At 40.6% G+C, this 14,083-nt stretch overlaps 1 protein-coding gene across 1 annotated transcript in view; it reads right to left on the bottom strand.

Annotated features, from left to right (window-relative positions):
* Nucleotides 1–2,955: 2,955 nt before the first annotated feature.
* Slc35f4 (solute carrier family 35, member F4) overlaps nucleotides 2,956–14,083 on the bottom strand; it is a 32,413-nt gene continuing 21,285 nt past the window's right edge. The window contains 4 exon segments of the mRNA XM_013012209.1: nucleotides 2,956–3,407; nucleotides 5,955–6,044; nucleotides 8,867–9,059; nucleotides 11,300–11,425. Coding sequence (XP_012867663.1) covers nucleotides 3,166–3,407; nucleotides 5,955–6,044; nucleotides 8,867–9,059; nucleotides 11,300–11,425 — 651 coding nt within the window. The 3' untranslated portion in view covers nucleotides 2,956–3,165.

The following is a 14,083-nucleotide window of genomic DNA, read 5'->3' as shown; positions in this document are numbered from 1 at the left end:
GTATCCTCTCATCTATCTATGCCAAGAGTCTAATGTTGCCTTTCAGCACCGTAGCATTTTAATTTACCATGATGCCTAGCCAATGAGTGTAATACTCTGTGTTTCTTTGTCTTGATGTGAATGTCTCACTTATGCTTTTATGGACACTTGAGTAAAAGAAAAAAGCTGTAGTAAGACATGCCACAGAGGTTTGATTTCTTGGGCTGAATTTCCCACCAACATAAAGTATCTTCAATTGCTAGATGTCCTACCCAACCTCTCAGTGTAGGAATGTTTCTTACTGCTGGTATTTTATGGAAATGTGGTAAAGGTTATGGTACCCTACAGTCCTTACATTAGCCAGGCTCATCTATGAGAAAGATTGTCTTTGACCAAGGCTGGTCTCATACAGTTCAGAGAAGGACATTATCTCCAGTAAAGAGCTGCCCGTTGGTTTATGGGTAGAGTGCCTGTCAGCGCTACATTATGGGAACACAACAATGACTGCCACACAGCCTCTGCTCTCAAGGAGCTTATGGTCTACTGGACACTCCATAGACTGGTAGTCTATCATCATAGATGGTGTTATCATAGATCAGTATCCCCCAAAACTGTTAGCTTAAATGCTTGGTTTCTAGGCTGTGGTATTATTGAGAGGTAATGGAATCTTTAGGAGATGTGGCCTAGTTGAAGGACGCTAGTTAGGTTGTTGGGACATGACTTTGAAAGAAGATATATTGGAATCCTACATCCCCTCCTCTGTCTCTCTCCCACTCCCTCCCCCTCTCTCTCTTCTCTCTCTTTCTCTCTCTCTCTCTCTCTCTCTCCATATCTCTCCCTTTCCATCTCTACTTCCCTCCCTTTTCACCTTTCTCTTTTCTGGTTATCTTGACATAACCAGGCCTCTTCTGTCACATGTTCCTCCCATTATATATTATGCCATCATGGGCCCAAAGCACTAGGTCCCAGCAATCATGGGCTCAAGCCACCATGAACTCAAATGTTTGAAACCATGAGCCCCAAAGACACCTTTTTATATATAAATTGTCTCAGGGATTTTGTTGTAGGGCAGGGTTGGATGGTGACTAACACGAAAAGCAGTCAGTGCTAAAATAGGGGTAAGCAGAGACTGTTAAGGAACCACATTATTCAGACTGGAAGGTTAGACTACATTTCCCAGGGAAATGGCAACAAATAATGTCACGAAGCCTAGGTTATTTAGGCCCTGAGAGAAGGAAAGTAAGCAAGAAAGAGAGCGAGTCTTGATTAAGAGCTGAAACGGGCATAGAGTCATGGAAACACTGGGCATTCAAGGGCTTTCCAGCTGTGCTTTCTAATATGGTAGTTGAATGACAAATACATTAAAATAAAATTTAAATGCAACACCTCCATTGTACAAGTTATATTTGAAGTACTTAATAACAACCCATAGCTACTGGCCTGTAACAGTGCAGATATAGACCATTTCCACCAGCACAGAAAATTCTAGGAGACATTACAGCACTAGAGGCTGGTGGGGGCCAGTCAGTGATAAGCTTTGAATGAGATGCCAAAGTGTTTAAACTTTATTTAGTGGACAGTGAGATGCTATTGAAGGATTTTATATAGAAGAATAAATCTATATGTTAAAAATATCAGTCTGGCCAGGTGCCAGACCATGGCTATAATTCTAGCTACTTAGGAGGCTGAGATCTGATTATCATGGTTCAAAGCTGGCCCAGGAAGGGAAGTCAGTGAGAAACCACAGAAAAAGCCAGAAGTTGTGCTGTAGCTTAAGTGGTAAAGTGCTAACAACCTTGAACAATAAGGAGTTTGGGGACAGCACCCAAGCCCAGAGTTCCAGTCCCCAGGACTGGCAAAAATAAAAATAAAAAAATCATTTTGCGGGGCACAAAAGGGATTAGAAAGAGGCAAGTCTAGGAGTTAAAGAGTGCTACATTAATCAGACAAGAGCAATGGGGGCCTGGAACAGGTGGGAAAGTGTATATATACAAGAGATACCAGAAATAGGATTCACAGGACATGTTAAACAATATGGAGCAACAACTTCACAGATATGCAGCGGAAGAGGGTGGTCACTGGCTTGGGTAGCTGAATGACAGGATATTAACCTAAATAGGAAACCAAGAAAGCAGTCAGTATGAACAGTACAATCACTTCATTGTTGGTTTTGCTGTATTTGAGGTATATAAGGAGCTATCCAACTAAAATACATAAGGCCTTGATCCCAAGCCCAAGGGGAAATCTGGTCTGGAACAGAAGATGTTGCAGTTATCAAATGGCTGAAGCCACAAGCTCCCTGAGAGAGAATGTGTGTGGGGCTGCGAAGGTCAAGGACAAAACCCAGAGAACACTAAGGTGAGGAGCTTTCCCTGGGAAGAGGAACTAGAGAAGCTGTCTGTGAAATAGAAAGAGGACCAAGGGGGGAAAAGCATTCTTTGGGGGGTGGGGAAGAGGCTATTTATCAAGTGTTTCAGAGGGCCCTGCCGGGGATAGAAGTTTCATTGAAGTGGGCTGAAGAGTGAATGGGAGTTGGAGATGAAAAGGCAGCAATGTATACATAATTCTTTCAAGAGACTTGGTGGCAAGGGACGTTAGAGCTGGGAGGTGTCCCCTGCAGAGGAGGGCTCTGTGAACCCAATTTTGTCCTGCACTACTTGAAGCATGTTGGAAACTCAGCTGGATCTTCACCTTCAGCTTCATTATTTCAAGTGTAGGTTTTGCATAGAAGCTCCATCGAGATTTGCTTAATGACTTCTCAGCTTTCGAAGCATCAGGCTCTTAGTTAACTCAATTAAATATAAAGTTGTCTCATTTTTATATGTATTTCCTCTTAGGTGATTTTCTGTGATTGAGTGAAAATGCCTCTGTCCTTTGAGAAAAAGATGATTCTACGATTTAAATGAAGCTTATATTTTCAAGAAATCAACTGGGTCACCAAGGAATGACTCCTCCCAACCCCCAAACAGAATAAACAAGGACAAATGTTTTAATAAAAAATTTATTATGATTATTTACATCAGTTCCTTGATAAGCATATAAATGTAAACCTTCATTGTTGGTCTTATTTCACATATGATTTATCCAAATCCAGAGTTAATACTGTCATTTGAGTGTTCAGGTAGTGAGAAAATTTTATTATATTCACAGAATATACATATGTGTGCATTCAAATTGTGTCTCTCTTTAAGCCAGTGGTATGGACACTGTCCCATTGACCCTGCTTCTGCTCCGCAGGTGGGCGCTGGAATCGGTCAGGTCCTCCATGTGCTCCTCACTCTTTTTCTCCTTCAGGCTGTTGATGAATCTCAGGGTGATTTCATCCCATTCCTCAGGCAGCAGCATCAGCAGGAACCCAATGCAGATAATGATGGTGGCAGCCAGGCGAACAACATTGAATATCACCTCCTGCTTCAGGAGGTCCACAGCTGGAGAAGAAAAGTCATGTCAGACCCAATCAATGATTATTTCCAAGTTTCTCTGAAACAAGTGGCCAGACTCAGTGTGCCTTTTCAAGATTTCCCTAGGTAGTGTTTCCTTTTCCTGTATCACTACACTTGCTCTTCATTCTTTGTCTGGACATCATGCTTATCCATCAAGGATTAGCCAAAATTCCTTGTCATCTAACTCTATAATTTCTCCCCTTTTCCCTCCTAGCACTTTTCCTAGGTATGCATTTACCTAGATCTAGTTTGGGCCATTGAAAAATAATGTGTGTGTGTGTGTGTGTGTGTGTGTGTGTGTGTGTGTGTTTGTGTGTGCATGCACACGTGCACGCAGTTACTAGGTTTAGAACTCAGGGCTGTGGACAATGTCTCTTAGCTTTTTCACTCAAAGCTGGTGCTCTACCATTTGAGTCACAGCTCTTCTTCTGCATATTTTGTGGTTAATTGGAGAAAAGAGTATCACATGCTTTTTCTGCCTTACCTGGCTTTGAACCAGGATTCTTAGATCTCAGCTTCCTGTGTAGCTAGGATTACAGGCATGGACCACTGGTGCCTTACCTAGAAATTTTTCATATGAACTAAAAGTTGTTCATGGGTATGTCTTTGTACATGTTGTCTGTCTTCTTTCAGAATTTGAAGTGGAATTAATATAACATAACATCAATATTCCAAAGTGACCTTGGCAGCATTTATGATATTGTTTAAACATCCTCTGTCTAGTTCTAAAACATCTTTATCACCTCAAAATAAAACTCACACGTGTTAAGCAGTTACTCCTCAATCTTATTATGCTTATTCCCAAGCCTCTGAAACTTAGCAATCTGTTTTAGTTTTTTTGCTCTAGGTATACCTATTCTGGATCTTTCATATAAATGAAATTACATAATGTTTGGCCTTTTAGACTTCTCTCATTTAGCATCATGTTTTCAAGGTTCACTTTTGTAGCATGTGTCATAACATGAATGGCTAAATAGTAGTCTATTATATGTGTCCCAATTTATTCATCGGTGGGTGAACATTTGGGTGTTTCTACCTTTTGGCCTTCAAGGAATAGTATTTCAATAATGATTCAAGTACAAGAATATTTTCAAATCTATGTCTTCAATTTTTTTGGAAATATACTTAGCTATGGAATTGTCTGCCACATATATGCTGCTCTTTTTGCTGTTTTGTTTTTGTTTTCTGTGCTAGTACTAGGGTTCAAACTTAGGACCTTACATGCTCAGTTGGCTTTTTTTTTTTGCTTAAGGCTGGAGCACTATCCCTTGAGCCATGCCTGCACTTCTGGCTTTCTGCTGATTAATTGGAGATAGGAGTCCCACAGACTTTTCTGCTTGGGCTGGCTTTGAACCATGATCCTCAGATCTCAGTTTCGTAGTTGTGTAAGATGCCCTTCCTTCCTCATATTCCATTCCATCCACCCTAATTAGGTCTCTGCCTCTTACAGGAAGCCTCGTGGGGATGCTTTGCTCATGTGCTTCCAGCGCATCCAGTACCTGCCTGCCCTCTTTATAGTGACTCAATTCCTTTGCTTTTTCTCTGTGAGATACATGGTTTTGAGGGCAGGAACTGCACTTACTTGGGACCTATCACTAATGCTAGTGGTGTTCCCAGCATATGTTAAGTGCTCAGAGGTTATTTGTAGAATGAGCAAATTATGGTGGAATGGATGAACTTCCTTGGCAGCTCTGCTTCATTGAGCTATTTCTTTCCTCTGGAATGTCCTATTGCTTTTGGAGTCCAGCTCATGCAATTTAGAATCTAATAATAAGTGACTTTGTACAGTTCCATGTTGTTTTTGTATATGTTGCTTTGCTTTGCCAAATTCAATTGTAACCATCTTAAGAGAACAATAATGTAATATTTTTTTCTGTCCGGTTTACAGCCCTGATCCTTTAATACATGCTCAAAAAAAACGGCTGCTGCTTGTAAGGGTGACTCTAGGCAAGACTTTGAATCACAGAATTTTCAAGCTGGAAGAACTGTGCAGTGATTACCCATTCTCAATCCTAGTCTAACTACTAAAAAGATAATCCTGGAAAAATAGCTTTTCCTGCTGCCCCTGAAGCAAATCCAGTTGCTTTTCCTAGAGGACCACCTACTCAGCCCTGGGAAGAAGTTCCCACAGCTCCCCATGGATAGCCTGAAGGGGAGCCAGTACCCTACACAGTTCTTGTTCCTTCATTAGTGACGTTTACTTGAGAGTCCTCTGCTGGGATGCCTTTTGTTTCCACAGGACTTCCTCTAAAAATACCACAAAATTAGGTTGTCAGGGAGATTACATGAAACCTAAATGATACATTTGGTATTTATTTCTAAAAGTACCACCAAGTTAAAAAAACAAAACAAAACAACCCCAACAGTGTTTTTGTAGCTGTAATTAAAAAATCTGCTACATAGTGATTCTGTTGTCTGCCACCTTCATGAAATTTAAGACCATCTGAGGCATAATGCATAACTGCTAGAGAAAACAAGCCAGCACATACAGCAAACATGAACAGGAGACTTATGGTGGTGGTCAAATGGTACCTGCGTTTCCAGGGACGCTGAGCACTGTGCCAATGGAGATTAAGATTGGGTATGTCAACACCACGCCCACGTTCACCAGGATGTTGAAGGCTGTAACATCAAAGAAGATATTACAGAATGAAGGGGAATTGGGATACTAGACGTCTTGAACGTAAAACAATGATTGTTTCTGTACATGTGCCTGTACAAGTATCTGCACCTTGATCAATTAGTCCTCTAACATTGCCTGAATTAGCCATGGTCTTTTGTCCTTCCCTGCCAACTGTTTGCCTCAGCTCTTGCCAACTGGCTGGTAAAGGCAGGTGAGTCTACATTGCTTATTAGCACTATAAAGACCAGCTAGGGCTAGCCAGAGGTTGAAAGCAAATTACCAAATGAAGTTTGGCGCTTCATTTATTTTGTCACTTGGCCACGTTATGGCTTGATCCTGGATAGTGAAAAGTTTGCTCACTTCTAAAGGGAGAGCTACCGTCTGATAGCTTATGCTATTGTTTTCCTTCTTCTCTTAAGGTCAGTATCATACACGTACATCCTCCTTTGACAACGTAAGGAAAAGAATATCATTTTAATGTGCTATCTAAATCATGGTACTCAGTCCAAGTTTAAATGCAATTCAGGCAAGTAAAGTGAATGGATGAGCAGACCTACGCTTGGGCGAAGGCACTATCCCTGGAGGATAAGAAGTCTGCAGCCATTGCTACAGGAGATGTGAGGCAGTTCAGAGCACAGACTGCTGTCTCCCAGATTTACCTCTGAGCAGACCCGAGTAGGTTGTAATGGATTCCCAGGAGAACTTTAAGATGGTGAGTACGGAGGACTCTAAATCCCCAGGGTTTGTAAGCAGTCAGGAAAGGGCCTGTCTCTTCAAATTTGTCATAGCCCAGCTTTGACATAGTGAACTCTATTGTACACTGTGTGGGTCTGGTTGAGCAGTTGCAGCGTTCAGCTGGTGCTAGACCCAGTAGGGTGGATTTGGGGCAATATTGGGCACACTAAGAAATATGTACATTTATAGAAGGCTACTTGCAGTGAAGTGGAAACTATGTGTTTGCAGTAGGGGCTAGGAGTCAGTGAAATGTTGGTTTTGTTGGCAGTTAGGTTGTTTTTGGCCAGAAAATGATCCAGGCATTTTTAATTAGGATAGATCTGTCTTATAGAAACACTGCTATTGATTTCCACTCAACTTAGCAGAGGTAATGAGTGATGCTAGCCATACCATTTTGGCTTTGAAAAGTAGAACTCCAGGGACCAACAACTAATGGCTGACTTTTCTCCTGCGTGTTTTCTGGTTGTTTAAGACCTCCCCTTAAGAGTCTGGGGGTGGGGTTGAAGTTGAAAAATAAGTGAGCCAATCAATACCCTGGCTGGAATCACATCTTCTCCTGGGAACTGCCATGCTGCTGCTAATTCAGATGCTATCAGTTTGGTTAAGAAGGCCAGCTGAGGGTAGGCAGAAGTCCTACAGGTAGAGTGTGGTGGGTAGATGTGGGGCAGACAGAGGGACTAAACTTGGGCAGTGTGTGGAAAGAGGAGTCAAATGGGAATGGTTTAATTCTGAGTGGACAGACACTAGGGCATTGGGTGATTGCTGTCTTGACTGCTTGGAGAGAAGAAATCAGGTTCATTCGTTTTCTGGCTCCTCTTATTCTAAGGAGTGCAGCTTGAAAGTGGGAGCCGTCCTTGCTCCGAAAATGAGAAGGGTAACAACAATCGGACTTGGGTAGGAGCCTGCAAATGAGTGAGGAGCTCTTCAGAATCAGTCAGCCTTGTAGTCTTGTGTGTGTGTCCCTAGCGCAAGGCCACTAGTGGCACATGCTAGGCCAGGAGCAGTTGTGTCCGGGATTACAGACAATCTGTTCCATGCTGAGGCAATTGTAAGGGTGGCAAGCCAAGGGACACATCATTTGCTTTCTTTTTAAATAGGAACTAATTTTCTAAAACTAAAATAACTTGGAAGTGTCTGCCAACATCATCTCAGTGTGCGTTACTTTTTGAATGATGAGAAGCATAATAATCTGTAAATGGGAATAAAGGAAAAGAAAAAGCAAAGGAGAACGTGGGAGCCTAGAGCTGAAGTAAGGAAGATAGACTCCCTGGTCTAGGGAGCTGGAAGGGAAAACATGAAAAAGGATTTTTGCTTGATTTATGACTAGGCACGGTGGACTCAATCTAGACAGCCAAGCACCTTCTCCTGGTCAGGGCTTCCTATTACCAAATATGCTCTCTAAGCTCAGCAGTCAGCTACTTAATACACAGTTGTGAGCCTGGCACCTCTTGGATTACATACTAAGTACATTTTAAACCAGGAGCCCGCACGAGCTACTTCTGTCTTGAGTGCCATCTCTTTCCTCTCTCTTAAGTCTGCTTCTTAGACAATTTTGGTGTCTGGTCCTAGGGTTTGAACTCAGAGCCTGGGCACTGTCCCTTAGCTTTTTTGCTCAAGCCTGATATTCTGCCACTTGAGCCACAGTTCTACTTCTGGCTTTTTGCTGTTTCATTGAAGATAAGAGTTACCTGCCTGGGCTGGCTTCAAACTGTGGTCCTCAGATCTCAGCCTCCTGAGTAGCTAGGATTATAGGCAGGAGGCCATTCTGAACACTGAGTTTCTTAGATGTTCCATACCCTCTCTCACCTCTGCCTGATACTCCATGGCACATATGTGCAGAATAAGTCACCTAGCACATCATAAAGATTGGATGAGGCTACCTGAAGGCCAATGGAAAACAGTGACCTAAACTTCCACTTGCATGCCTTAGCATGCCACAGATAGCTATGAAAAGACCCTTCTGAACTTTCAGTGAGATGAACTAGTGCAAGCTTGAGCAATAGAACATAGGGAATACTACTACTAGGACCATCTGGCAGAGGATAAGTTGACATAGGAAATAAAGGCAAAACATGTGCCCACTTACCCAACCACAGCCCTGCCATCCCGCAGAGACAGCCCCATGGCAGAGCTGCAAAAGAAGACCAGTGCTCCACTTTGGTGAAATACAGAATGACAGGGGTGAAGGAGATGAAGATCAAATTGAAGAAACCCAAGGTGGAGACAAAGTGTGCGGCTTCACCAAAGTTGGCACTTCCCAGAAACATCTTAAACAGAACCTGGAAAGAGGAAGAAACTCTTTAGCTACACAGCTGGAGATTTGGTTGGAGCAGAAAGGCGAGGTCTACTGATGGACACAGTGAGCATACTGGTCCAGAATTTATCTCTGCGTCTTCTAGCTCCGTCAGCTCTGTGGCACAAAATAGACTGCTGAAATAGGGAGCTAAAATACCCTAGGCTGGGCGTCGGTGGCTCACACCTGTAATCCTTAGCTACTCAAGAGGCTGATATCTGAGGATCACAGTTCAAAGCCAGCCCGGGCAGGAATATCCATGAGACTCTTATCTCCAATTAACCACCACAAAACTGGAAATGGTGCTGTGGCTCAAGTGGTAGAGTGCTAGCCTTGAGCTGAAGAGTACAAGGACAGTGCCCAGGCCCAGAATTCAAGCCCCATGACCACAACCACCAACAACAAAATACCCTAGATCTCTCACATAAAACAGCAACTGCTATGAGATGGATTTCATATAGTGTTGAAAATAGCTGGGGTACTATATACTATGGAAAGAGCAACCATCAGGGTGGGTACAGGGGGAATGAGAAATCACAGGACAGACGAGCCCAGCAAAGTCTAGGATAGAAATGCCATCCATTCTTCCTTTCAAGATGGTATTCATTGCATTCTTATTTTGATAGATAAAGAAAATTAAATTGAACAGAAAGCCTGTTATTAGGTTGTTGAAATACTAATGCCTTGAATTTCTAAGCACTCTTTCTATCTGAGCTCATAATGTCTTCAAAAACATTATGTTAATTTATTTTATTTTTTTCTGGATTGCATATCTAGGTACAGAGAATGAATGCAAGAGATCTAATTTGAAGCCATAGAACAGGTTAGGGCAGAAAGCTAGCCATAAGTCCATATTTTGTGCTTTCTTAACCCCTGTTCTGGGCTATAGGAACAGCTCAAGAGGTAGAAGGCCTGTCTAGCAAGCATAAAGTCCTAAGTTTAAACCCCAGTACTACCACACACAATCATACATAATGAATCTCTCTTCTTCCTTTACTAACTCACTAACTAATATTATAGAATGAAGCAGATTATTTTTGTCTAGAGTCATGGTACAGATATGATTTTATACATGCCAGCAATGATTATAGAATGAATATATTCTATTACCTGGTAAATACACGTATCTCTGTAAAATGGCCATTTTGGCTTTCTAGCAATTCCATGTACTGTTTTATGCAAATTTGTTAGTTTTTCTCCTGAAAGATTTAGTCAAGAGCATTTGAACACATATTAGTCTCTGGTCATTTCAGACTTCTTGGCTGAATTTCCACTGGGGAGCAAGTTAGGCACTAATGGCAAATAAGTAACTTGTCAAGCTTGTCACACAGAATCAACGAGCCAAGAAATGTCAATATGGAAGTAAACTTACCCACAGTGAGCCACAGTGGTGGTGAATAATCAAAACAGGGCTCCAGAAAGATGTAAAGGATTTTTTTTTCACTGAGGTGGATTTGTTTTTTTTTTTAAATAGACACTAGGAAAGATGAAATTGGAATTGTCCTTTGGATACAACCAGAAAGTATACCGGGTCTTAAAAGTAGAACTTCAGAGAATAACCCTTTAGATCTGCTCTCTGAGTCCTTGCCCGTAAAGTCAAGTGCAATGACCCTGAATGACATTTTCATGGATGACAGAGAGAGCCCATGGAGAGAAAAGAGTGAGCAGATAGAGCAGACTCAAGAAGAAAAGTGCATTTGAACATGGGCTCCTGAAGCCTGGGGTCCATATGTAGTCAACATGAAGGTTTCAAATGACAGCTTCTTTGTTATGCTTGCAACTCCTTTGGGTTAAAATCATGATGACTGATTGTAAGTGAATGAAACATAAAGGAAGCAAAGTCTTTCTTTTCTGCTCTCATTGCCTGATAGATGGGGAAGGAGAACATGGCACCTGGGCTGGGAGCCGGCTAGTCCAAAGGTATCCTCTTCATTCTATCACTTCCTGGATGTATGAATTATGGCTATTTACTCAATCTTTCATAGTCTCCATTTCCTCATCTGGAAAGTCGCAATAAATATCTGTGCCTCATAAAGTTGTGTTAATATAGGTGATATTTTTCTGGCAGGCATCCACCACAGAACATGTACTCGGTAACTAGTTCTTATTATTGTCTAAACACACCTACTGTTTTCTAACCAATGGTTTCATTGTACTCCCCTATTTTCTCCTTTAACTCTAAGCTGTGAGTGACAGATTGACGACTGGCAAAGATGTATAACCTACCTTGTATAATGCAGACGTGGAGGCTGAGCCCACTGCAAACGCCACCCCTATGATAGAGTCAGCATGGAAATTATCTGCATATGCCATCATGACAATGCCCGTAATCGCCATTATTGCAGCAACTATCTGTCAAGTAGAATGGAAGAAAAAAAATTATGCCTTCGTATCCCAGATCAAAAGACTGAAGACTTCATGAAAGTTGTTAAGTATTTCCTTCAGTCTAATTAGCTCTCTCTATCCCTATTAAAGTGTAAGGAGGGTTAGTATTAAAAATAAGTCAGTATGCTCATGAGAACATCCAGGCAGAGACTATAACGGCTCCTCTCACATTTCAGTTAAGGAGTAATCATTTTAGCTTAACTTTTCAGCTCAACTTTCTGGAAATTTTTATCCATACTGATGAAATGGATTTAATAGGAAGCTACCTCTAAGTGTTTTCATCTATACTGTATTCTTTTCCTTCAGATAATTCAGTATACATTGTCTTCTTGTTCCTTGGACAAACATACACATTTCTCATAGTCTCTATATAACTAGGACTTGATTAGGGAGACATAATTCGAGTACAGTTAAGAGGCAAAACTTAGACCAAGGACAAACAAGACAATGAATAACCTTCTCAGTGATTTATGCAGCAGCAAGCTGAGTTTGGACGATCACTTGGAATGTTAAAGAGAGGCCACATCTTCCTCTTGTTTACATGCAAATTAATTCAATTTTTAAGGTAAACTACAGAAAGATAATATCATTTAATTATGCTATGGCATTCATTAATTGCATGAAGTGAAATATTCATAATTTGACTGACATCATAAAGCTAGGATCCTTGGTATATTAAAAGTCCACTGCCTTAGTTTGTATCTATTTAATTGTCTTATACTGGAAGCAATTCAGAGTAACAACAAAGAGGAAAACAGCAACCCTGGAATGGGGAGTCATGTGGCATTTTCTCACTGATTTTAAAGTTAAGATGAGAAATTTAAACCTAAGTGGAGATTAATTTTGCTAAACTTCACTTCTAAATACTCCCAACTAACTTACTCTGTAGCTAGGCCTTTCATGTCTCTGATGTTTGGAATCTCTTGAACATTATGGGTGAATTACTTATTATAAGAATACATCGATTGTTAGTTAACGTGTGACTCTGGACTGGAGGACAGGGTTAACTCAGGTGCTGCAGCAGCAATGCCTTTGTTAATGACCACCCAAGGTAAATACAGAGGGCGATGGTTTCACAGGTGTCTCCACACTGAAGTATCCTTTGTGAAAACCAACAGGAGGAATTGAGAACAAACACCAACAGTGAAAAACCACCTTCATAATATGTTATCCAGAAGGCTGTCAGATGAGAGGCATTTCTGTTACTGAGCAAATATCTTACTCTACATCACTGCCAGGTCTGCTTCTATTCATCTCTGTCTCAAACTGTGGGTAATAGGATTTAACACACATGCATGCCATATCAAGGAAAATTTCCAAATGAGAAGTAATATACTCACAAATAAACATGGTAAGAGGGTTACCTGGACCTAGAAATTGTTTGAAGGTTATCATTTTCCTTGATTTGGGGATTTATGGTTCAGCCAGAGATTGCAACCATTTTGGGAATGATCTGATTTCAGAGAAATGAACAGGCAGCTTAAACACTGACATACTGTTTTGTGCTTAAATGATGTTCATGGGCTCTGTTATTCATGTGCATAGATAGATTTCCATTATAATACTGAACATAAAATAATAAACTTGAGTTGTGTTAGCCAACCATCAGTTATAGGTTCTTGGCCAAATAATCGTGGTTATTTCACGACTATGTTAGAAAAGATAGTGGTATTGTGATGTATGGTTTTTATCACTGAAATTAAAAGTCTTATGAAAAATTTTATTGTACAATATTACATGTAGATTATCATGTATAATATATAATTCTGAGTTGAGGGAACAAATGAAAACAAGAAATCCTGCCTCTAATGACCAGCATATAATTATCCCAAGGTACCAGGTGGAAATTAACCATTAGTAAAAATATAAATGTATGAACTTTGTATTTTTAAGTTTTCTCAAGATAGGAATTGGAGATGGATAAGATGAAATAATTTTATAGCAATTCTAAATTATAACCCTAGTGAGTCTCTTAAAAAGCTCTATTACTTGTTATATTCAAGTACTTGTAAAAATATTCGCCTCAACTACTTAAATTGATGTGTCAATTATACCAGTGTCTCTTTCAATTGCTTTCATAGAGAGAAGCATTTTTCCCCTTAGGGAGCCTGATAATGCTGTATGTGAAGTTCTGACAGTGTGAAAAGCTGAATATTCGAAATGTTAGACAAACCCTTTTTCATGGGGCAATCATTTATATAGGTTTGATAGTAGATTCCTGGAGGGAGGAGATAGGTTAAATTACAAACAACATTTGAATTTATAATTTATAACTATCTGATAGGATAAATCCTCTATGGTTTGTTGTAAGAAATTCTCAACCTATTTTCTAAGTATCCCTATATACCAGCTCATCTTGAAAATGCAGGAATGTTGAATGGGAGGCCCAGTTGAACCAATTCATTTGAATGATTTCAGAATGATTCTGCTTGACACCATTGGAATAACATTGGAGAGGAAGTACTCTTTAAATGTCCAGAGAGCAAATAACCTAAATGTAGATTTGAGTCACACGGATTTTCAGAATCAGTCATCAGAGGAAGGATTCATAGTTTTCTCTTCTCAGCAAAAACAGATGAAATATTCTTGTTTGTGCTCAACACACTGGAAATTCAACTCCAGGAA

Source organism: Dipodomys ordii, unplaced genomic scaffold (genome assembly GCF_000151885.1).
Source record: "Dipodomys ordii isolate 6190 unplaced genomic scaffold, Dord_2.0 Scaffold16, whole genome shotgun sequence".
Taxonomy (NCBI): domain Eukaryota; kingdom Metazoa; phylum Chordata; class Mammalia; order Rodentia; family Heteromyidae; genus Dipodomys; species Dipodomys ordii.
Note: the sequence above shows the minus strand (reverse complement) of the source record. Positions and strands in the feature narration are given on the sequence as shown.